Genomic DNA, 25,711 nt, shown 5'->3' with positions numbered 1-25,711 from the left:
AATCGTGTACAGCCTGCAGGACTCTCCTTTTATCTGTGCTTTTTGGAATGCTTTGCCCAAAAAGTGACATAAGCAATAGGTTCAGTTGGTCAGTCAGGCTGGTAGCCAAAGCAGAAGAGAGGCCGCTCAGAGTTGAACCAATGCGTTGTGACCTACCAGTCCATTCACTCATTGCCGACCTAGGGTTTAGATGTACCAAGTCTATCTGCCAGACTCCTTACAATGGACTCTTCATTGTATTCATTCATCTTGTGATGACATTGTGATATATTGCTCTAGGTCATCTCAACAATTACCTGTTTGGGTCTGTGGATTCCTCGTTCAGCCATGTTTGTAGAAATTGCTATTGGCACGTGAGTATTGGGTCAATGATGAAAGATAATATATGTATATCTGCTAGATAAAAAAAAATTCTTAAGAAATCTAATCTCTCTAATCAAACAACCTTTTATTACTTTAAAAGGCGCTGTTTCAGGTATAAAGCAGATGCAATAACTTGAAAGGGTTATCCCAGGATGAAGATTGTGATTAAGATGTGAAAATGAAAATCAAACATCATGTAGCACATGACAATCTATTTCTAGCAAAGCTAGAACCAGCCGCCTCACATGGGTCCAAATATCTGCCCATCCATTGCTCTAGTTCAGGGGTGCACAACCTGTGGCCCGGGGGCCACATGCGGCCCTCGATATCATTCTGTGTGGCCCCCAACCATCTGGTGACAGACATGTATGTCTATGTCTTGTGGCTGCTCACATGCATTTTTCATGTATTCTCCCATTAGATGTGAATCCTGGAGGCATAACCAGACATTTATAGTATATACTGTATGTACAATATGCAATAAATACAGTATATCAGTTGGTAATACCCCTTTAACTTTTATTTTTCGGCCCTTGGGATTCCTTTAGTCTGACAATGTGGCCCCCAACCAGAAAAGGTTGTGTACCCTTGCTCTAGTTGCTCTGGACGCAGCTCTCTTCCTGTCGGCTCAAGGAGTGTGTCTTTTCTGGTGCAGCTCTCTCCCTGTCACAGCTCAGGGGGTGTGTCCTTTCTACTGCAGCTCTCTCTTTGTCAAAGCTCAAGGGTCATGTCTTTTCTGCTGTAGCTTTCAACCTGTTACAGAACAGGGGTGTGTTCTTACTGCTACAGCTCTATCCCTGTAAGTGGCACAGTATCTATAAGAAGATCCAGCAGTTGCAAGATGGAACTGAGCATGTGTGACCTGCATATTCAACTCAGTAGCACAACGTCTTCATTACTATAGATTGAACATCAGGGGTTATCATTATAATGAAATAAATGTCTTGCAACGGTAGCATTTCAAACGTAGTCCATTTTTTGTTGGGACAGCCCCTTTAACACCTTGAGGACCTTGCCATTTTTCACCTTAGCCCCTTAACGCCCGATGACATACATGTACGTCATCTTTGGACGTGACTTGAAGCCCAGAGAAGTACATGTAGGTGATGGTGATCCTGCACGCACCCGATCAGCGGCAGAGGTCCGGCAGTCACTGATAGCAGGACCCCTGCTGTATGAGCCAGAATCAGTGAAATCACCTATGCCAGCGCATTAACCCCTGCACGGCTGCGGTCAGCGCTGACTGTGGTACGTGCGGGCTTCAGACGTGTGGGGTGGCCATCGGGTCCCCGCGCTTCTGTGACAGGGACCCGATGGCAGGGAAGGCATCCCTATGCCTTCCTTAGGCATCGTGGCTGATTTCCGGGAGAGCCTGTGAGATCCAGCCCCCTGGATCTCACAGGCAAGCAGGCTGTAAGTGAATTACATTGAGTAATACACTTACAGCCAATGCATTACAATACAGAAGTATTGTAATGCATTGCAAAGGGGATCAGACCCCCAAAATTTGAAGTCCAACAGTGGGACAAAAAATTAAGTTAAAAAAAGTAAAAATAAATAAAGTTTTCCCCAAAAAAAGTTTCAAGTAAAAAAAAAAAAAAAGCGTCCTTTTCCCAAAATATAGTAAAAACATTTTGTAAAAAATAGGGAAAATAAGAAAAGTAGACATATTAGGTATCGCCTCATCCGTATCGACCGGCTCTATAAAAATATCACATGGCCTAACCCCTCAGGTGAACACTGTCAAAAAATAAAAAATAAAAACTGTGCTAAATAAACAATTTTTTGTCACCTTACATCACTAAAAGTGCAACACCAAGCAATCAAAAAGGCATATACCCCCAAAATAGTACTAATCTAACTATCACCTCATCCCACAAAAAAATGAGCCCCTACCTAAGACAAATCGCCAAAGAAATAAAAAAACTATGGCTCTCAGACTATGGAGACACTAAAACAGGATTTTTTTTGTTTTAAAAATGCTGTTATTGTGTAAAACTTAAATAAAATAAAAAGTATACATATTAGTTATCGTCGCGCCCGTAACAACCTGCTCTATAAAAATACTACATGATCTAACACCGTATAAAATAAATAAATAAAAACGGTGTCAAAAAGCAATTTTTTGTCACCTTACATCACAAAAAGTGTAATAGCAAGCGATCAAAAAGTCATACGCACCCCAAAATTATACCAATCAAACCATCATCTCATACCGCAAAAAATGAGACCCTACCTAAGACAATCGACTAAAAAAATAAAAAACTATGGCTTTCAAAATAAATCCTTTTTTTTTCAAAAGTGCTTTATTATTGTCATATTTAGTATTTTCGTGTCCGTAACAACCTGCTCTATAAAAATACCACATGATCTAACCTGTCAGATAAACACTGTAAATAACAAAAAATAAAAACTGTGCCAAAACAGCAATTTTTTGTTACCTTGCCTCACAAAAAGTGCAATATAGAGCAACCAAAAATCATATGTACCCTAAAATAGTACCAACAAAACTGCCACCTTATCCTGTAATTTCTAAAATGTTTTTTTTTTTTGGAGTTTCTACTCTAGGGGTGCATCAGGGGGTCTTCAAATGTGACATGGCAGCTTAAAATTATCCCAGTGAAATCTGCCTTCCAAAAACCATATGGTGCTCCTTTCCTTCTGTGCCCTGCCGTGTGCCCGTACAGCAGTTTACGACCACATATGGGGTGTTTCTGTAAACTATAGAATCAGGGCAATAAATATAGAGTTTTGTTTGGCTGTTAACCTTTGCTGTCCGCATCTGTGGCTCCGTTCCGCAGCTCCGTTAACAAAATATAGCATGTCCTATTCTTGTCCGCGCTTTGCGGACAAGAATAGGCATTTATATTGCCGGTGCCCGTTCTGCAAATTGCGGAAGGCAACACGGGCGGCTTCCGTTTTTTGCGGATCCGCAGTTTGCGGACCGCAAAAAACAGCACGGCCGTGTGCATGAGGCCTTAATTTGTGTTTTTGCTCTCCTCAGAGTCAGCTTGAAGTCAAGGGAGCAGCGGCCTCCTTGCTTCAAGTCAAGCTAAGCCCGCCCCTTACCCATCCTCCCGTCACTGTGATTGACATCCTGCTGTGAGGCTGGGATCGTGCAAGTCTCGCGCATGCGTGTGCGCTCCTTGTCACTGCCCGATCCCGTCTCCAGCTCCCGCACTCAACCGGCCGCTTTGCTCTCTCTACGAATGCGCCGGGCTTTTCCATCGTGCGCGTGCTTGGCGCATGAGCAGAGAGAGGAAAGCGGCCGGCTGAGTGCAGGAGCCGGAGACGGGATCGCGCAGTGACAAGGAGCACACCGCGCATGCGCAAGACTTGCACGATACCAGCCTCACAGCAGCATGTCAATCACAGTGAAGGGAGGACGGGTAAGGGGTGGGCTTAGCTTGACTTGCAACAAGAGGGCCGCTGCCCCCTTGACTTCAAGCTGACTCTGAGGATAGCGAAAACACAGATTAAGGCTACGTGCACACGACTGTATGTGTTTTGCGGTCCAGAAATTGCGGATCCGCAAAAAAAAAAATCCGTTTTTTTTTGCGGATCTATTGTAACAATGCCTAAAACGGACAAGAATAGGACATGTTCTATTTTTTTGTTGGGCTATGCAACAGACATACTGATGTGGACAGCACACGGTGTGCTGTCTGCATTTTTTGCGGACCCTGTGAAATGAATTGGTCCGCATCCTATCCATAAAAAAAACGGACACGGAAACAAACACCGTTCGTGTGCATGTAGACTAAAACAGCGTTTTTATAAAGTATACAACAACCAGCGGAGGAATGAAAAACATGATTAGGAACACACTGGGGGCTACTGTAAGGTAATGATGTTGGTTTAAAATGTGTTTTGGAGGTGACAGGGTCCCTTTAAGGACCACTTAAATTCTAAAGTCACTTTGTGGGGCTTACATAGTGGAAACCACCCATAAATGACCCCATTGTAGAAATCACACCCCTCAAGTTATTCAAAACTGATTTTACAAACTTTGTTAACCCTTTATTCGTTCCACAAAAATTAAAGGAAAAAAGAGATTACATTTTTAAATTTCACTTTTTGGCGGATTTTCTATTTTAATAAATTTTTCCTGTAACACATCAAGAGTTACTAGCCAATGAAAACTCAATATTTATTACCCCGATTCTGCAGTTTACAGAAACAGCCCACATGTGGTCGTAAACTGCTGTATGGGCACACGGCAGGGTGCAGAAAGAAAGGAGCGCCATATCGATTTTGGAGGGCAGATTTCACTGGGATAATTTTAAGTTGCCATATGACATTTAAAGACCCCCTGATGCACCCCTAGAGTAGAAACTCCAAAAAAGTTACCCCATTTTGGAAATTATAGGATAAGGTGACACTTTTATTGGTACTATTTTGTGGTATATATGACTTTTGATTGCTCTCTTTTAAGTTTTTTGTGACGCAAAGTAACCAAAAAATGGCTGTTCTGGCACAGTTTTTATGTTTTTGTTTTTTACAGTGTTCATCTGACAGGTTAGATCATGTGCTATTTTTATAGAGCAGGTTGTTATGGACATGACAATACCAAATAGGTCTAATTTTTTTTTTCTTTCAGTTTTACATAATAAAGCATTTTTGAAATAAATCATTTACATTTTTTTATGGTTTACACCTGACAGGGTTAATCATGTGCTATTTTTATAGAGCAGGTTGTTACGGACGCGTTGATACCTAATTTGTCTATTTTTTATATATATTTTGATTTTACGCAATAAAAGCATTTTTGAAAGAAAAACAATCTGAAAGCCATATTTTTTTTATTTTTTGGGCGATTGTCTTAGGTAGGGTATCATGTTTTTGTGGGATAAGATGACGGTTTGATTGGTACTATTTTGGGGTACATACTAAATGATCAAAAAGTACTATTACACTTTTTGTGATGTAAGGTGACAAAAATTTTATTTTTTGGTACGTTTTTTTTACAGTGTTCATCTGACAGGTTAGCTCATGTGATATTTTTCTAGAGCAGGTTGTTACGGATGTGGCAAAACCTAATATGTCTTTTTTAAAATATTTTTTGGTTTTAAACAAAGCATTTTTGAAACAAAAATATCATGTTTTAGTGTCTTTATTTTCTGAAAGCCATATCTTTTTTATTTTTGGGATATTGTCTTAGTGTCTTATTTTTTGTGGGATGAGATGACGGTTTGATTGGTATTATTTTTAGGCACATATGACTTTTTTGATCACGTGGAATTACACTTTTGATAAAAGGTGGCAAAAAATAGCTTTTATTTTAGCAGTTTTTATAAATCTTTTATGGTGTTCACCAGACGGGTTAGGTCATGTAAAATTTTGATAGAGCAGGTTGTTACGGACGCGGCTATAACTAATATGTCTGTTTTTTTAATATATTTTGGTTTTCAACAATAAAAGCATTTTTGAAACAAATAAATGATATTTTTATGCCTCCATTTTCTGAAAGTCATATCTCTTTTATTTTTAGAGTCTCATTTTTTTGTGGGATGAGATGACGGCTTAATTGGTATTATTTTTGGGTACATATGACTGTTTGATCACTTGGTATTACACTTTTTGTGATGAAAGGTGACAAAAAATGGCTTTTTTTTAGCACAGTTTTTTTTTTTTTTTTACGGTGTTGACCAGACGGTGTGGATCATTTGATATTTTAATAGAGCAGGTTGTTATGCACACAGTGAAACCTAATATATCTGTTTTTTATTTTTCTATTTTTTTTACAATTTTATGTCTCTTTTTATGAGAAAGGGACTTTTTTTTATTGAAACACTTTACTATTGGCAATTAAGATAGTTTTCCTTTACACCAGTTTTGATAAATCTCCCCCATTCAGTATGGTACCCCTCCCCCACAAGGGAATAAAAATGCTCATAAAATAATGTTGCTTCTTTAAGTTTCTATTTAAATTAAAACATGGTAACTCATTTGTGTCGAAGGTATTTTGCAGTTTGCTTCTACCTCATCTTAATGGTTATAATAGAAGGCTATGGGGGAAGAAATGCAATTGTCAAGAAATTTGAATCCACTGATCTTCACATCAACACTGGACCATGTTGCTGCTGCTGCTGCTGCCTCCCTCGCATCAAACTGACCAGGTAAGATTGACCACACTGTTTACTAACCTTCAGACACAAGGTAGCCTGCAAGGTGGAGAAAGAAGAAATCTAATGGTCTGGGGTTATAGGTTCCATATCCAGACAGGAGTGGGAGGAAGTAATGAGAGAGGATGAATGTCTTAGGTCTTATGCCTCATTCACAAGTCAGCGATTTCCATCAGTGATTTTGAGCCAAAACCAGGTGCGGCTCCAAACACTGAAGAGGTGCGGATCTCCCCCCTTATACTTTATGTCTGTGGAGGCTCCATTCCTGGTTTGGGCTCACAATCACTGACCAAACCACTGATGTGTGAATGAGGGCTTAGGGATAGTACATGGACATGAGAGCCAAGATGTGCAGCTTGTGGAGAGATTTGTAGACTAGAAGGGCCAGATTTATCATAAGCTCAGGTCAGAATAATGGAGTGAAAAAGTCCCAAAAAAAGTCCCAAATGCTAAAACTGCGCACAAATTTGCGACTTTTTTCTGCTCTGCACTATGCTCGCCAGTTTTCTGAAAGTGGGCGTGTTTTCTTATGTAAATGAATCTCTAGACAGATTTACTATTGGGACTATTTAAAAAGTCGCAAAAAAGTCGCAAAAAAGTCGCAATTTCACTCCAGTGAGGACCATGCTTATCTTATGAGACTTTTTAATAGAACATGCGACTTTTTCATAAAAATGTGCGACTTTTTCGTAAAGATGTGCGACTTTTGTAAAGCTGCTTACTGACGGATAAACTGCTACTGTCAAACCACATTTATTACAGTCTGAAATGGCCGATCATAAATCTGACTTGGCTAAAACTGACTTTAGCCTTATGTGAAAGTGGAGTGAGCTGTCAGACTCATGATAAATCTGGCCCGAAGTGTTTCATATTTAATTCTACAGAAGTGAGGAGGGACAGAGCAGAGGAGTTAGAGCTCATGCACAGGGTTGCCAACCAGAATATTTATATTTTCTGGACAACTTATCCCAAAATCATGGAGAGCAAAAAAAATTACGGACAAACTGGAAAACCATAATGAATGATAAGTAATATTTATATATAGTTTAATACACTGATAAGAACTCATTACCAGCATTTAATGTGAGCTGCAAAATGATAATTACCGCCAAAATAATCTACTCAAGAACAACCAGCCTAAAAAAAAAATCACGCACACGTCTTTTTTTTTCTCTCAGAGACACAGGAAAAAATTCACCTATTTTTACGGACTGTCCAGAAATTTCTGGACAGTTGGCAACCCTTCTCATGCACACGAGCGTATTTTTTGTCCGTATGTCCGTTCCATGGCATCTGCAAAAATCTAGAACATGCCCTATTCCAGTCCGTATTAAAGACAAAGGACTGCTCTATTATGGGCCAAACGGTCTGTTCCGCAAAATGTGGAATGCGCATGGGCCGGTATCCGTGTTTTGCTGATCCACAATTTGTGGACCGCAAAAAAAAACCACGGTCGTAAGCATGAGGCCTTAGTAAAACTACTAGACAGGTCTGCCTGGCTGCTCTGTTCATGAAGGACTGAAGTGGAGACAGTCGATTAAATGAAAGGCCAGTTAGTAATGGGTTACAGTTGTTCAGGGGAGAAATGATTAGAGCCTAGATTAGTGTTTTAAATAGGGCCTAATAGGGAATACAGACCAGTGTTGTATTAAAGGTGTTTTCCAGCACTTTAATATAGATGACCTATTCAGGTCATCAGTATCAGATTGGTGGGGGTCTGACTCCCTGCACCCTCACGATCAGCTAATTGAAGGGGCTGCAGCGCTATGGAGGCACAGCTCCATACATTGTGCTGAGGTCGTGAATGGTGCTGTAGCTTTGACAGCATAAGGGGGCCTGCATAGTATTAAGCCTCATTCACACGTCAGTGTTTTGTTCAGTGATTGTGAGCCAAAACCAGGAGTGGAGCCTCCACAGACATAAGGTATAAAGGAAAGATCTGCTCCTGTTCTGTGTTTAGAGCCACACCTGATTTTGGCTCAAAATCATTGACCGAACACTGATGTGTGAATTAGGCATTAGGCTGATGCTTTTCATTTTACATCTGAACAATGTGCAATAAAGCCATAAATACCAATGTTACAAACATAGTTATTACCTTATATAATCTCATAAATATCAGTCTTGTGGAATGAATGTAAAAAGTGCAAGCTATACTCAATCTTAGTTGGCAGATCCCCCATTCACATATATTTATGAGGCCAGATTTATCATTACTCTGACAGCTCACTCCACTTTAACATATGGCTAAAGTCCGTTTTGGCTAAGTCAGATTTATGATCGGCCCTTTAAGACTGTGATAAATGTGGTTTGATGGTAGCAGTTTATCCATCAGTAAGCGGCTTTACAAAAGTCGCACGTCTTTATGGAAAAGTCGCATGTTCTTTTAAAAAGTCGCATAAGATAAGCATGGTCCGCACTGGAGTGATTTTGCGCATTTCTTTGCGACTTTTTTTGTGACTTTTTAGTTTCAAAAAACATTTATTTGGTTTTTGAGAAATTTAAGCAAAAAGACATACATAACAAAATATTTCAAAGGAAATACAGAAAAAACAATAAATGTTCAAGGCATATACATGTTTGTTCAAAAGTCAGTATATTCATAGTAGATGAAGTTCCGTCAGACCCGGGTGAGGGCATCGTGCATCAGATAAAGACCCAAACATCGAGTGAAGCTTGACATAGGAGCTTATAAGGAAATACTGTAGCGTATATCCGGGGCATAGGAGGAGGACAGCCACGGATCCCAAACCCTCTCAAATGAACAGAATGTATCAGTGCGTATGGCAGATAATTTTTCACATTGGAGAATTTTGTTAATCCTGTCAAGCACCATTTGGAAGCAAAGAGCATCGGTACGCCACTTAAAGGCTATGTGGATCCTGGCGGCCATCAATATGTGTTGGGAAAGTTTAAACTTAGCAAATGTCAGCCAATGTGGTTTATCGCCCAATAAGCACAAGGGAAGTGTCATAGGATAATCACATTGTAAAACTGTAGACAATAGTGCAGTTGTTTGGGCCCATAGCCTTCTAACGATTGGGCAAGTCCACCAAATGTGGAGCATAGATCCCTCTTCTCCGCAACCTCTAAAGCAATTGGGAGAAACCTCCGGGTATATACGATTGAGTCTAGTAGGGACCATATAGGTTCTGTGAAGTAATTTAATTGAGGTTTCAGCTAATGTGACCTGCCAGGATCCTTTTGTAAGGGTCTGCGATCTTTGATACCATTTGGGGAAAGAGGATTCCAGTTGCATGTCCTCCTCCCAGGCCTTCATATAAGGTAATTTAACCTCTTCAGGTACGTAACAGAGTAAGCCATAAATACGAGAGAGTAACCCCTGCCTATAAAGGGAATATGTAATTGATCTTTCAAATGGGGAGAACGAAATGTTCCCATCTGACATTTGCAATGACTTCAAGAAGGAGAACACTTGGTTCAGACGCAAATTCTCCCCAGGTGGGGGGGAGTGGATCTCCCTGAAGTTGTCAATTGTTAACAATTTACCTCTAGATAGGAACTTATGAAGCATACATAATCGATTGTTTAACCACCATGAAAAGTTGCGATGTTGGAGACCCGGGGAGAACTGCGGGTTCCCTAATAGGTAGACTAGGGGGGAGGGTTTGGATTGCAAGTTATTCTTAAATCTAACCGATCTCCACAGGAGTAATGAGTAATAAGATAGCGGTGAGATAGACTTAATAGTACGCAGAATACTGCTAACATTCCAGATCAAAGCCCTCCAGGAGTATGGAGAGAAACTAGAGGCCTCCATTTCAATCCACAAGGGATGTAGTTTCGGATCTAGGTGGGTTAGGAACATTTGGGCTAGTCTGGCAGCTTTATAATATTTTAAAAGGTCCGGGACAGAAAGCCCCCCGACTGTCCTGTGCCTACACATAATTGATTTGGCAATGCGAGGGCGTTTATTCGCCCATATAAACCTAAGCACGTCTCCCTGAAGGGATCTCAAGTCCGATAGTGGGACAGGTACTGGGAGGGCTCTAAATAAGTACAATAATCTTGGAAGCGTAACCATCCTAATTATGTTAATCCTCCCCACCCAAGATACTGGAAGTTTCTGCCATGAAGCTAGATCCTGGCGTACCTTACGAAACATTGATAGGTAATTTATTTTATATGTGTTCTCTAGTGAACTCGGTATCGAGACCGCCAGGTAGGAGACGTGCTTCGGTCTGCACTGAAAGGGGAACTTTTGTAAAAGTAAGGTTTTTGTTATTTCTGGTGTATTACAAAGCATTAGTTCAGATTTGGTATGATTTATTGTTAGGCCCGATGCTTTGGAGAAAGAGTCAATTAGTTTTAGTAGTGAAGGGAAGGAAATAATAGGGTTAGTAATTGATAACATTAAGTCATCGGCGAACAGACTTTTTGTGACTTTTTAAATTGTCGCAATAATAAATCTGTCTAGAGAATCATTTACATAAGAAAACACGCCCACTTTAAAAAAACTGGTGAGCATAGTGCAGAGCCAATAAAAGTCGCTAATTTTTGCACAGTTTAAGCGATTGCGCACAAATTTGCGACTTTTTCACTCCATTTTTCTGACTTGAGCTAATGATAAATCTAGCCTATGGTGTCTAGCTTTTAGTAACAGGTACATTTTTATAGTGCTGTGTTACAGAGAAATATAAATGTGATCTCAAGTATTCTGCCCTTTCATAAAGCAGTACTCAGCGGATACTCTGCCAGGACAGCAGAGAGGTTTTTATTGGATTTCCCAGTAAGTGTTTCATTTTCCTTACTCATTCCTGCGGCAGAGTAATGAAAGAAGACTATGTCCAGATCATTTCCTGTCCTCGTGTGCACTGTTCTACAGCAGTATTTCAAGGACATGACACCTGCACCTGAAGCTCTTCATCATCAAGACAAATAGAAGGATCACTTAATGAGGACCGTCAGCTAACCTGCAAAGTCCTCTATGAAATTACCATTCTTGGTGTATCAGTTAAGCCAGTACTCTCTGCTCTGCACTGATGAAGAGCAATTACCCTGAAACAGCTGTCTGCAGATGAGGTGCTGGCTTATCTAATATTCGAGTCATGTCTCAAGGCCTATTTAAAGAGCTGAACATTGACTTATAGGATAGCTGCTTTATATCTAGTGGCATTAGAGGCACAGCTTGTTAAGAGCTCATTTGCATCCCTTTCTTCCCAGAATTCCAGAGGAGTATGTATAGCCTATAAGTCTCCTCCCAAGGCGCTCTCTCCTCAAGGAGAGATAGTACCCCCAAAAAAAGTGAAAGGACAATTCACACAGCTAGAAAAACAGTTAATCCTTTGTGACAGAACAGCTCAATATTTTTAATGAAGGCCAATTGAAAAAAAAATTTAGGCAAAAATGAGTAAAATGCAATCATAAAAAAAATTGCCTCCAAAGGTGTACATAGCATTTAAAATCACAAAGCACGTGCCCGAAATACATCAAAGGTACAGGACGTAATGCTGACAATAATTAATGATGTGAAATAAACCTCGTGATTTTAGGATTGTAAGATGCTGGATTTTCCATTGTTTGAGAATATTAGCTCCTCTTTTAGTTTAAGTTATTGGAACTGGAAAATATATCCAAAAAAAGTTACCTTTTATTAGAGAAATACATTTCTGTTGGTGGTTAACATAGTCTCCTGTGTAACTGGCTATACTGTTATAAAGTAACTCCCATTAGTCTATATCCAGGATCAGCAGCCTCCAGCTGTTGTGACACTACAACTCTCAACATGTACACTTGCTTGGCTGTTCTTGGAACTCCCACAGAAGTGAATGGAGCCTGCTGGGAGTTGTAGTTTCATAACAGCTGGAGTGCAGGAGGTTGATAATTCCTGGTCTATATAACAAGTTTGTAATGCAGTATTCTTAAAGTGATATCATAGCTTGCTTCTGGGAATAGAACTGGTTTTCAGATCACTAATAACTGCTCTGGTGACTTGTTATTATGTAGCTTACATAATTTTCATCTGAATACGTCCTATGTTTCTTTCTTTGCAGGAGGAAGGTGAACCTCTTCATCATATGTGTCTTGCAGATGGCATTCTTGAAGCCACTGTTTAATTTCATTGGCTTGATTCTCTGGACTGATGGCATTTACAATACAGAAAATGTGAGACGTTATTTGTGTAAATGTAACATTACCTCTGTAAGCTCCGTGAGACTCCTGTGCAGTCCGCCCTGCGGTACATTTCACAATTATACAGGCATCTATGTGCTTGATATTCATATACACTTTAATGGAATTCTTCCACAAAACACTCATGAGCCCAATGGAACCTCTTGTTTTTTGTGTATGTCCTGGGGAATGCCAGTCTTGGAAATGTAACATAGGTACCAGGCATGGAGCTGCAGAATTTGTGCTGCAGTAGTCTGTTCACATAGTGGGTTCTTTACACCGCAATTTGCAACTTTTCCCTGCTCACTCCAGATCTAAAGCAGTGGTCATGGCCTGGGTGGGGAAAGGGGATGGGCTGTCAGGTCCATCTCATTCATAATTTTCTACGCCTGTTTTAAGAGTAGAAAATTGGCTCAATCTACGCCAGCAAGGGAGGTGGTGTAGATTTAGAAGTGGCGGTGGATCCACCAAAGTTATATAGAGGCCGGCAGATACACCACCAGCGGCGCAGGAGCTTATTTAGACCGGTGTCTAAAACGCCGGTCTTAATAAACGACCCCCATAGTCCTTATGCTAGACTAGGTTTTTCAAGCGCAGAGTATTAAATGAAAGCTGTGGTGTAATTGGCTGCTATGGGTAACCAAGGCAAGATGTCTTATAGAGAAAAAATAAATCTGTATGATTGTCTCTAAAAAGAGATACATAAAGTAAACAATACTAAAAAGTACATAGAAAAAGTGGTTCACAAGGGGGCACTTTTTCTATGTACTTTTTAGTATTGTTTACTTTATGTATCTCTTTTTAGAGACAATCATACAGATTTATTTTTTCTCTATAAGACATCTTGCCTTGGTTACCCATAGCAGCCAATTACACCACAGCTTTCATTTAATACTCTGCGCTTGAAAAACCAAAGTTGTGTTGTAATTGGTTGCTGTGGGAAACAAAGTTTTTTTCTTTTAGTTTTCATAAATCTGCTTTTGTCTATGTGTGTACTACATTGCATTACACATTGCTATCCCCTTATACAAAGCGTATAAGGGGATAGCAATGTGTAATGCAATGTAGTACACAAAAGCAGATTTATGAAAACTAAAAGAAAAAAACTTTGTTTCCCACAGCAACCAATTACAACACAACTTTGGTTTTTCAAGCGCAGAGTATTAAATGAAAGCTGTGGTGTAATTGGCTGCTATGGGTAACCGAGGCAAGATGTCTTATAGAGAAAAAATAAATCTGTATGATTGTCTCTAAGAAGAGATACATAAAGTAAACAATACTAAAAAGTACATAGAAAAAGTGCCCCCTTGTGAACCACTTTTTCTATGTACTTTTTAGTATTGTTTACTTAAAAAAAGGGATTTCTTTCCTATCTATAGACGTAACTGAAGCAACCCACATCTTAGTTAACGTCAACAGGGTGTGTACATCCATTGAGACCAGTGGGCACCGTATCATCCTTATGGTTCCACCACACTACTCTTCTCTTGGCATTTTATTTTAGCTTGTAAAAAGGGCCATAACATTTTTGCATTTTTCTTTATAAGCTTTTTTGGGAAAATGGCAAAAAAACTGGCATACTGGAATAAAAAAAATGCCAAGGGAACAAAAACACAAGAAAACAGTTTGAAAACAACACTACAAAAAACAGTGTTTGTTGGGCATTTCATAATTTCCTGTTGGCCAGCATGTAACATTTGGCTGCAGCGTTTTAGCTAAAAATAAAAAGGCATTTTCAAAGACATAGGTAAAAATTTATCACGTCCTGAATTCCAGTATTCTGGCATTAAAAACGTCACTAAGTAGAACCTTTGCCACAGATAAGTTTTTTGCAAATAACAGAAAGATAAATTTGACCTTGTACACCAAAAGCCCAGCCTTCATTGTGAAACAACGTAGGCCTGGTTCACAATGCCATTTAGTTTCCCGTTCTTCTGATCCGTTATTTTAGGAGGACTTTTTTTTCCATCTAAAATTTATAAGGGATCTCAGATGGAAATGGCTAAAACGGATGCAAAATGTGCATAACTGAGCATACTTAAAATACAGAATCCGTCTTTTTTGTTTACTTTTCTGTTCTTCTGATGGATCAGAATAACGGGAAACTAAACGGTAATGTGAACCCGGCCTTAGATAATACTGAAGCATGTCTTGTAACTTCCAAATATTTTTTGTGAATTTCAGCTCTCAGCGACCAGTGTTGCACTATGGATGAATGTGATTCTTGGTTTTGGTACTATTCTAGCCTTATGGCCAATTGGGATACTATTCCGTGTGGCCAAAGATCACTTGGCTGAATTCAACATGAAAACAAAATTTGCAGTTTTTCAGGTAAGCATCAAGAGCAGAGAAGCACTTCTCATTTTTCCTTGTTTTTCTTATTTTCCTGTTACTGTCATTTAAAGGAGATTGCATAAATATACGTATGTGTATGCATACACAGTGTATATATATATATATATATATATATATATATATATATAATCCTATGTTGGGAGATCATAGCAGTGTAATATTACATCATTTACATAGGCACAGATATTAATATGTATGTGTGAGGAAGGATAGGCTGCTTGCAGTAATCTCCTGCCTTAGGGTACTTTCACACTAGCGTTACAGGAATCCGGGAGGCAATTCCGTTGCCGGAACTGCCTGCCGGATCCGGAAATCCGTGTGCAAACAGATACCATTTGTTTCCGGATCCGGATGCGGATTCGTCTAACAAATGCATTGAAATACCGGATCCTTCTCTCCGGTGTCATCCGTAAAAACGGATCCAGTATTTATTTTTTGCACATTTTTAAAGGTCTGCGCATGCGCAGACCGGGAAACCGGATCCGTTTTTCCAGAACACTTGGTACCGGATCCAGCATTAATACATTTCAATGTGTCATATGTCCATTTCATTTCAAGTGTTCCGGAATTTTGGGCCGGAGAAAATACCGCAGCATGCTATGGTATTTTCTCCGGCCAAATACCGTAAAAGTGACTGAACTGAAGACATCCTTATGCATACTGAACAGAATGCTTTTCATTCAGAATGCATTAGGACAAAACTGAAGCGTTTTTTTTTCTGGTATTGAGCCCCTAGGACGGAACTTAATACCGGAAAACTTTAAAGCTAGTGTGAAAGTACCCTTAGCAGCACAAGACAATGTATCACCAGTAGACATGCATGGATGTCTCATAGGGGTACCAGACTACAGTCTGCATTAAAATGCTTCACAGCTACCAAGAGTATGGCTTTTATTATGGTTGTCTGATTGCTCTGCACAACCCGATAAATAAAATACGGTAGCAACAGTAGTTTTAGTAGGTAATGTCCTTAGCCACACAGAATTATAATACACTGTATTGTACATAACAGATTTCGTCTTCAAACTTATTTTTTTCAGCTGATGCTTCTCCTGAGCACGTTACAGGCCTCGATTTTTAGTATCCTGGGCAGTGCCGGAGTTCTTCCCTGCGTGCCTCCATATGCATTTAAAGCCAGGTCTTACTGTAAGTAAGACCATTCTTCAAAGGAAAATAATACAGTTATTAATAATATATATTACAGTTATTAATAATATATATATTTATTGTGGGATTCGCTCTGGTAGACAGGACAAGCGGATGCAGTATAGAGGCAAACACCAGTTTGTAATTCAAAAAACTTCAGTTTTTTATTCACACTTATGGCAACAAAACAGTACGACAGTCCATTTGCAGTTTTGGTGTTCGTTCACACCTAGACAGTTCATACAGAAACACAGACACCTGTTATCCTAGGTGTTAGTTCACACCCGATTGGCCAGAGCTCCTATGTCAGAGAAATGTAATCATACTCAGCTGACACTGCCGGCTGGGATTTTTATAGGCCAGTCAAGACTCGGCCTGGAACAGGGGGAGCAGTCACCCACACAGCACTTTGACTACTCCCAGTAAGAGCTGTCCTGGATCAGCTATACAGCTATACTTAATAGCTAGGTGTCAAACAGCAACTGCTGCTGACACATAAAAACTGGCTTTTACTCCACCAAGGCCAGGAACCTTGGTGACACATACCTTCCGTCAACGACGGACCCTTGCGCCTTCCTGCAATATATATATATACAAGGAGTGCAGAATTATTAGGCAAGTTGTATTTTTGAGGATACATTTTATTATTGAACAACAACCATGTTCTCAATGAACCCAAAAAACTCATTAATATCAAAGCTGAATATTTTTGGAAGTAGTTTTTAGTTTGTTTTTAGTTTTAGCTATTTTAGGGGGATATCTGTGTGTGCAGGTGACTATTACTGTGCATAATTATTAGGCAACTTAACAAAAAACAAATATATACCCATTTCAATTATTTATTTTTACCAGTGAAACCAATATAACATCTCAACATTCACAAATATACATTTCTGACATTCAAAAACAAAACAAAAACAAATCAGTGACCAATATAGCCACCTTTCTTTGCAAGGACACTCAAAAGCCTGCCATCCATGGATTCTGTCAGTGTTTTGATCTGTTCACCATCAACATTGCGTGCAGCAGCAACCACAGCCTCCCAGACACTGTTCAGAGAGGTGTACTGTTTTCCCTCCTTGTAAATCTCACATTTGATGATGGACCACAGGTTCTCAATGGGGTTCAGATCAGGTGAACAAGGAGGCCATGTCATTAGATTTTCTTCTTTTATACCCTTTCTTGCCAGCCACACTGTGGAGTACTTGGACGCGTGTGATGGAGCATTGTCCTGCATGAAAATCATGTTTTTCTTGAAGGATGCAGACTTCTTCCTGTACCACTGCTTGAAGAAGGTGTCTTCCAGAAACTGGCAGTAGGACTGGGAGTTGAGCTTGACTCCATCCTCAACCCGAAAAGGCCCCACAAGCTCATCTTTGATGATACCAGCCCAAACCAGTACTCCACCTCCACCTTGCTGGCGTCTGAGTCGGACTGGAGCTCTCTGCCCTTTACCAATCCAACCACGGGCCCATCCATCTGGCCCATCAAGACTCACTCTCATTTCATCAGTCCATAAAACCTTGGAAAAATCAGTCTTGAGATATTTCTTGGCCCAGTCTTGACGTTTCAGCTTGTGTGTCTTGTTCAGTGGTGGTCATCTTTCAGCCTTTCTTACCTTGGCCATGTCTCTGAGTATTGCACACCTTGTGCTTTTGGGCACTCCAGTGATGTTGCAGCTCTGAAATATGGCCAAACTGGTGGCAAGTGGCATCTTTGCAGCTGCACGCTTGACTTTTCTCAGTTCATGGGCAGTTATTTTGCGCCTTGGTTTTTCCACACGCTTCTTGCGACCCTGTTGACTATTTTGAATGAAACGCTTGATTGTTCGATGATCACGCTTCAGAAGCTTTGCAATTTTAAGAGTGCTGCATCCCTCTGCAAGATATCTCACTATTTTTGACTTTTCTGAGCCCGTCAAGTCCTTCTTTTGACCCATTTTGCCAAAGGAAAGGAAGTTGCCTAATAATTATGCACACCTGATATAGGGTGTTGATGTCATTAGACCACACCCATTCTCATTACAGAGATGCACATCACCTAATATGCTTAATTGGTAATAGGCTTTCGAGCCTATACAGCTTGGAGTAAGACAACATGCATAAAGAGGATGATGTGGTCAAAATACTCATTTGCCTAATAATTCTGCACTCCCTGTATATACAGTCCTGATCAAAAGTTTAAGACCACTTGAAAAATGGCAAAAAATCTTATTTTACATTGTTGGATCTTAACAAGGTTCCAAGTAGAGCTTCAACATGCAACAAGAAGAAATGAGAGCGAGACAAAACATTTTTTGAGCATTAAATTAATAACGATTAAACTGAAACAGGCTGTTTTTCAGTGGATCAAAATTTTAGGACCACATGCCTTTAAAAGGCTGAATCTGAGCAAAGATGTGGATTCATTGTCATTTTCTGTCAGGTAGTCACACGTTGTGATGGCAAAGTCAAAAAAAACTCTCCCTTTTTGAACGTGGTGGGGTTGTTGAACTGCATAAGCAGGGTCTCTCACAGCGGGCCATCGCTGATGAGGTGGGACGCAGTAAGACAGTCATTTGGAATTTCTTAAATGATCCTGAGGGTTATGGAACAAAAAAGTGAAATGGAAGACCCAAAAAAATTTCATCAGCAGTGAGCCGGAGGATCCAATTGGCTGTCCGTCAAGACACTGGACGATCCTCAACCCAAATTAAGGCCCTTACTGGTGCTGACTGCAGCCCCATAACCATCAGACAGCATCTGAGACTGAAGGGCTTCAAAAACAAAAAACGTCTTCAAAGACCTCGTCTCCTTGAACGCCGCAGAACTGCTCGTTTGGACTTTGCAAGAGAGCACCAAACATGGGACATTCAAAGGTGTAAGAAAGTTTTATTCTCTGATGAGAAAAAATGTAACCTTGATGGTCCTGATGGTTTACAACGTTACTGGCATGACAAGCAGATCCCACCTGAGATGTTTTCTACGCACCACAGTGGAGGGGGCGCCATAATGGTCTGGGGTGCTTTTTCTTTCAGTGGAACAATGGAGCTTCAGGAAGTGCAGGGGCGTCAAACGGCCGCTGGCTATGTCCAGATGTTGCAGAGAGCATTCCTCATGACTGAGGGCCCTCGTCTGTGTGGTAACGACTGGGTTTTTCAACAGGACAACGCTACAGTACACAATGCCCGCAGGACAAGGGACTTCTTCCAGGAGAATAACATCACTCCATTTTTGTATGAAGACCACAGAAAACAACTGTGGTGGATGACCGAAGAATTAATTCCCTGGTGAAGAAAACACCCTTTACAACAGTTGGCCAGATCAAGAACACTCTCCAGGAGGTAGGTGTATGTGTGTCAAAGTCAACAATCAAGAGAAGACTTCACCAGAGTGAATACAGAGGGTTCACCACAAGATGTAAACCATTGGTGAGCCTCAAACAGGAAGGCCAGATTAGAGTTTGCCAAATGACATCTAAAAAAGCCTTCACAGTTCTGGAACAACATCCTATGGACAGATGAGACCAAGATCAACTTGTAGCAGAGTGATGGGGAGAGAAGAGTATGGAGAAGGAAAGGAACTGCTCATGATCCTAAGCATACCACCTCATCAGTGAAGCATGGTAGTGGTAGTGTCATGGCATGGGCATGTATGGCTGCCAATGGAACTGTTTCTCTTGTATTTATTGATGATGTGACTGCTGACAAAAGCAGCAGGTTGAATTCTGAAGTGTTTCGGGCAATATTATCTGCTCATATTCAGCCAAATGCTTTAGAACTCATTGGACGGCGCTTCACAGTGCAGATGGACAATGACCCAAAGCATACTGCAAAAGCAACCAGAGAGTTTTTTAAGGGAAAGAAGTGGAATGTTATGCAATGGCCAAGTCAATCACCTGACCTGAATCCGATTGAGCATGCATTTCACTTGCTGAAGACAAAATTGAAGGGAAAATGCCCCAAGAACAAGCAGGAACTGAAGACAGTTGCAGTAGAGGCCTGGCAGAGCATCACCAGGGATGAAACCCAGTGTCTGGTGATATCTATGCGTTCCAGACTTCAGGCTGTAATTGACTGCAAAGTATTTGCAACCAAGTATTAAGAAGTGAAAGTTTGTTAATATCCCCAAGGAGTGGTTTTATAAATATCTTCAAATAAGACATGCCCTTGGGGTCACGATGCGGAAGGGATGTGTGATAGCTCAAATGGAGGTGGTCCATAAGCTTGTTCTTCCGTCGGGAGGGGGAAAAAGAGGGTTAATATCACAGGTGTACGCTCTTCTAATGGAAAAATTCTTAGAGGGATATCCGCTTTCAAGAATGAAAAAGTGGGAGGCTGACGTGGGGGATATGTCTAAGGATATGTGGGAAGATATTTTAGAAGCAGTCCCCAAGGTGTCTCTAAGTGAACAGGGCAAACTGTCCCAACTATTTATTATACACAGAGTGTACAAAACACCGGTGTTCCTGAAAAAGATAGGAGTAAGAGGTGATGACAAGTGCCCAAAGTGTATGGAAGATGGTGCAGACTTGTTACATATGTTGTGGTCTTGTCCAGTAGTTGCTAATTATTGGGAGGAAGTTGTAGAGATGATTAATAGTAAATTGACATTAAGAATTCAAAAAGATCCTAAGGTGTGTATTCTGGGGTATGTGTCTGAAATTGGAGGAAATGAACCGGTTAGGGTAGCTGCGGGGAGATTGCTATATGTGGCCAGGAAACTGATCGCTATGAGGTGGATCCAGGGGAGTCCGCCCACACTGAGTGAGTTTGAACGGAAGGTGCATGACATGCTGGTACTCGAAAAAGGGGTGTTTGTGAAGAGAGGGTGCCCTCAGAAGTTTGAAAAAATGTGGACTGAATGGTTATCTCATACCCACGTGGTTATATAGTCATGTGATGGTCAAGACCAATGTTAGGGTTGGGGGGTTAGGGTAGGGTAAGGGGGGGAGGGAGTTTGGAAAGGTCAAGTTTCTGGTAATTTTTTTTGCCCATAATATGTTTTAGCAAAGGTATATGTAGTGTATGGATTCATGATAATACTGAGTGATGATATACTTATGAGTATTGTTGTTCACTGAATCTGCATCGTGGATAATTTAAAGAAAGAAAAAGTCAACATATTGTATTATGTTATAATATGTATTTATTGTTTAATAAAAACGATTTGATTCAAAAGAAGTGAAAGTTTGATTTATGATTATTATTCTGTCCCATTACTTTTGGTTCCTTAACAAGTGGGAGGCACATATGCAAACTGTTGTAATTCCTACACCATTCACCTGATTTGGATGTAAATAGCCTCAAATTAAAGCTGACAGTCTGCAGTTAAAGCACATCTTGTTCGTTTCATTTCAAATCCATTGTGGTGGTGTATAGAGCCAAAAATGTTTAGAATTGTTTCGATGTCCCAATATTTATAGACCTGACTGTATATATATATATATATATATATATATATATTTATAGTATGTTACTGTCTTGTATTCTTTTTATTTTCAGTATGCATAACATTTTATTTGCAATACATATAAACCAAACATTACAGTCATACACTATTTGCCCATTTCTCCTGGGTAAATAAAGCTTACTTTGATAGCTTCCCTGAAAGATGTTTGCTTTATACAGTTCGTTGGTCAAAGAAGCTTCTTCAGGAGCGCATGACATGCAGATACAAACAGGTGCAGCCAGAGGATACATAGTGGGGCACACGTATAAAATTGTCTATATGCTTTTATCTTTTTTCCATTAAAGGAAATCTACCAGCATGGTTGCCAACCTTCTCTTTAAATTTTTCTGGGCAACTGAACCAAAAATCACGGACAGCCCAAAAGTTTTACGGACATATGCCACGCCCTCTTTTAGAACCCACAGCCCCATTTCACACCCTCAAAATGCCCTAAACATAATATCCTTGAATCACAAACAACCCAGGATAAAAGGTATAGCCCAGTAGTTAAAAATAAAATATGGCACCTTAAGTTCCTCACTTTTCTATCATCACCATCCTCCTCCCGATCCTCCAACAGTGTTATCCTGCTGCTACCCTCAATACTGTGCTGATTGTGTTCCCCAAGGACCTCAAACACTATACTGTAGAAATTGTGCCATATAGATAGTCCTCCTATAGTAACACTGCTCTCCAAAGTCCCACTAATAGTAATAATTCTCTCCCAGAGTTCTCCCCTTAGTAATAGTGCCCCAATAGTGATAATGCTCTTGAAAGTACCCCTGTTAGCAGTAGTGCCCTCCATATTGTGCCAAATAATTATAACACCCCCAATAATACCCCTAGTAGTAGTAATAATGCCTCATAAGGCGTCATTAACATAACCTTGGTTAACTGTGTCTATGTCGCTGACAACAAACCGCTAAAACATGGGCACCGGCCGTGTGAAGGCTGCATTGCGGCGTGGACCCATTGACTTCAATGGGTCCCTAATCCGCAAGGTACAATGAAAGATAGGACTTGTCCTATGTTTCGCTGTATCTTGCGGATCGCGGACCCATTGAAGTCAATGGATCTACACCACAATTCAGTGTGCACACGGCCGATGCTTGTGTTTCACAGACCTGCGGTTTGGGGTCCACAACACGGGTACAGCGACACCATGGCTATGTGAATGAAGTCTAATAGAGAGAATTTTCCTCATACTGTAATGCCTCCAGTAGTAATAAAGCCCCCCTCCCCATTAGTGACCCTGTAGGTGTGGTGGGGGAGCCTAAGGCAGCTGGATTTGTCTGGAACAGAGACTATGGTGCTTGGAGGAAGCACCCACACTGGGCCGGGGCTGGGTGATGAGAATGGGAAACACAAACTCTGCAGGGCCTTAAGGGCAGGCTAGGTGCTGCTGCTGCTCCTCCTCCTCCAGACCTCCTTTCATGTCTTACACTGCCCACACCACCAGACCCGCAGCATCGGCTTCCTTCTCCTTGCACTGCGCATGGATGTGCAGTAAGCCGGATTGGGACTGATGCACACTGGCGCAATATTAATAGTTTTTGTTTGTGACGCCAATTGCAATGTGCGCAGGTTATAGTCTCAGGGCCCTTTAAGATGATATAACTCACGTACCAGGTGAGGAATGCCAGAGTGGGGATAATGTCTCTATGTAGTGTCAACGGTGTCTCCTACCTGGGTACGGCTGGACTCCTGGATCCTGACTCACTTGCAATAAATTGAGTGTTGTTAGTAGGAGTAATTGAGGAACTTTGATAATAAGGAATGAGATCCAGACTGGTGATATAATCCAACTTGTCTTTACTTAATGCAGCATAATCCATACGAGTACAGCAATAGTCTTGGGTCCCAGCAGGTATTGGCAATATGTGGCAGGAATCAATATATATTCTGCTTCTTATCATATGCCTAGTGAATCTGGCAGGTATCTATCTTCTGCTCTATCTTCTGCTTGGTGTGGGCCTGACTAGCTGAGGAGGAATTTGGCTTCTCCTGGTCTCTGGATCTGTTACTTACAGTTCTGCTCGCAGGGAATGTTTCTTCCTGGAGATCTGTAGTACTGGAGGTGCTGCTTGCTTATCAACCAGCTGAGGTTGAGGGCTCAGTCTGGGAAGAGGGATCTTTGGCCTCAGCCGAGGCTGGATCCTAGGTTGGGATCTCTATTTCTGGGAGCTCCTACCAACACAGCCTTCCCCAAGAAGGGGGGCTGGTACACTAACTAAACTTCCTTCTCCTCCCCATGAGGCAGGATGTGGGAACATTCCACACCTCCTCCAAGATGGGGGAGCTAGACTGGAATGAACTATTCCAATCTAGATATACTAAACTAGATAATGTCCTGCTAAACGTATTGCTGCCACCTGCTGGTGAACATGAAAATTACAGCAAAATATATAAAACAGGCCTAGAAAATACATTACACAAGATGACAATAAATATACACCTAACATGTTGTAGCGGGGAGAAAGAGTTTAGTGACATACTCCAGGATGTTACATTCCCCTTTACTTTAAGGTAAGCCGTCCTCGGCGTATGCTTAGGAGGGAGATAAAGAATCAGCTCTGGGTACCCAATAAAATACAAAGTGCTGCGTGAATTACATACAAAGACATACATAGACAAAACATGAAACGGCTTTCCCCAGGTTCCTGCCCGCTAGAGTAAGGTGTCCAACACACAGTTTCTTTCTCTTGGTATAACCAGGTAACCTAAATACTGCACAAAGCAAAACCTTTACTGACTGACTTTGTATGTTCTGGATCCTTTAAACATGAAAGAAAGCATGGGGGTGTCTTTACTCCATAATCCCACCATGGTGTAATGGAATGCCCACAAATGAAAGGGTGGCTTTATCCTGTATTCCCTTCCCTGCACCATAGCCTGAAGAAATTTGGCTTGTAGCACGATCACTATGATGACTGTGGGGTAGCTAGAATATGTGGCTCTAAGGCTTGAGGCGCCTTACCTTAGGCAAATGGCTCAGAAGGGGAGGTATTTATCGTCTCCGTATACTTCTGGCAATGTCACAGGAGGAGGGCAGTACGGTGCCATGGATCTCCTGGAAATGAGACACCTCAGGATGGGAACAATCCCGAACATTTAACAAGGGGGAAGGAGCAGCCTAGGGCTTCTAACGATTCCCGAAGCAGCAGGGGTACCTGTGTAACTACTGGATCTGCCTGGACTTACCACTTGGTCCTACCCAGGGTACCTATGGGTATATATCACCGGGTGTAGGCCATTAGTATTCAGTTTCCGTATGAAGACAGTCCGTATAAAGGGGGGAGAGAACAAGAGCTGTAAAATACAGCATACAAAAGTAAGTTGCTACATTTTAAGTTACGTGCAATGGTAAGTGCAAACATCACAAACAGTGCATAAATTCACATTGCGGCATCTAGAAGGATAATACACACAATGGGCATGTTATCTTAAACGTTATATAACATGTAAACTGGTACTAGTGCAATAATATTAAATAGGACATCACAAAGAGCTTAGGTATCACGTTTGAGTCTTTTCCTTGGGTGCAAGCTTTTATGTTGCAATAAAACCTTTTTATAAAATAGTGCAATTTATTAGTGCAAGGATAGGCTCAACAATAACTTGAGTCCTTTTTCCTGGAAATGCTTAAAGTTGTAGAATCCTCTGGAAACTGATAAAAGTCACTTGTAATCCACGGAGATAAAAAAAGTTAATTGTAATCCAGGGAGATATAAAATGTTTAAGAGCACAAGGTTATCAAGTAATCTGAGAAAGGGGATAAAACAATGAACTTGGACATGAGGGGGTTAAGTACTGATGGGGGGAGTCCTTACTGAGCATGACCATCAGGGTGAGGACTAACCAGGCAACCTGAAACATAAAAACGTTAAAACACATAAAGCCAACAGGTCCTCACCCGTCAGGAATCAGTCCACGGAGTGGCTCCCAAATGTCACTTTTGTAGTAAGACACCCATTAGAGGAAGGTATCCATATCCTCCTCACTGCTGGAACTGCTAAATCGCATGAGGGGACGCTCCTGCCTCTGGTGGTAACTCATGGTAGCTGCGGTTGTGGTGCGCCACTGCCCTCTATTGGTTGCTACAGGTACTGGCTGTGCTAACAGCCTGGAAAACGCGGCAGTCACACGTCTTAGCCCGGAATC

At 40.9% G+C, this 25,711-nt stretch overlaps 1 protein-coding gene across 1 annotated transcript in view; it reads left to right on the top strand.

Annotated features, from left to right (window-relative positions):
• The window catches only part of SLC51A (solute carrier family 51 subunit alpha), a 45,212-nt gene that overhangs the window by 8,497 nt on the left and 11,004 nt on the right, over window positions 1–25,711 (top strand). Inside the window, exons 4-8 of the mRNA XM_040428405.1 lie at window positions 280–353; window positions 6,324–6,482; window positions 12,503–12,614; window positions 14,805–14,951; window positions 16,016–16,121. Coding sequence (XP_040284339.1) covers window positions 280–353; window positions 6,324–6,482; window positions 12,503–12,614; window positions 14,805–14,951; window positions 16,016–16,121 — 598 coding nt within the window. The remainder of the gene's footprint in view (window positions 1–279; window positions 354–6,323; window positions 6,483–12,502; window positions 12,615–14,804; window positions 14,952–16,015; window positions 16,122–25,711) is intronic.

This window comes from Bufo bufo, chromosome 4, assembly GCF_905171765.1.
Source record: "Bufo bufo chromosome 4, aBufBuf1.1, whole genome shotgun sequence".
NCBI lineage: Eukaryota > Metazoa > Chordata > Amphibia > Anura > Bufonidae > Bufo > Bufo bufo.
This window is presented reverse-complemented; position numbering and strand designations above follow the sequence as displayed.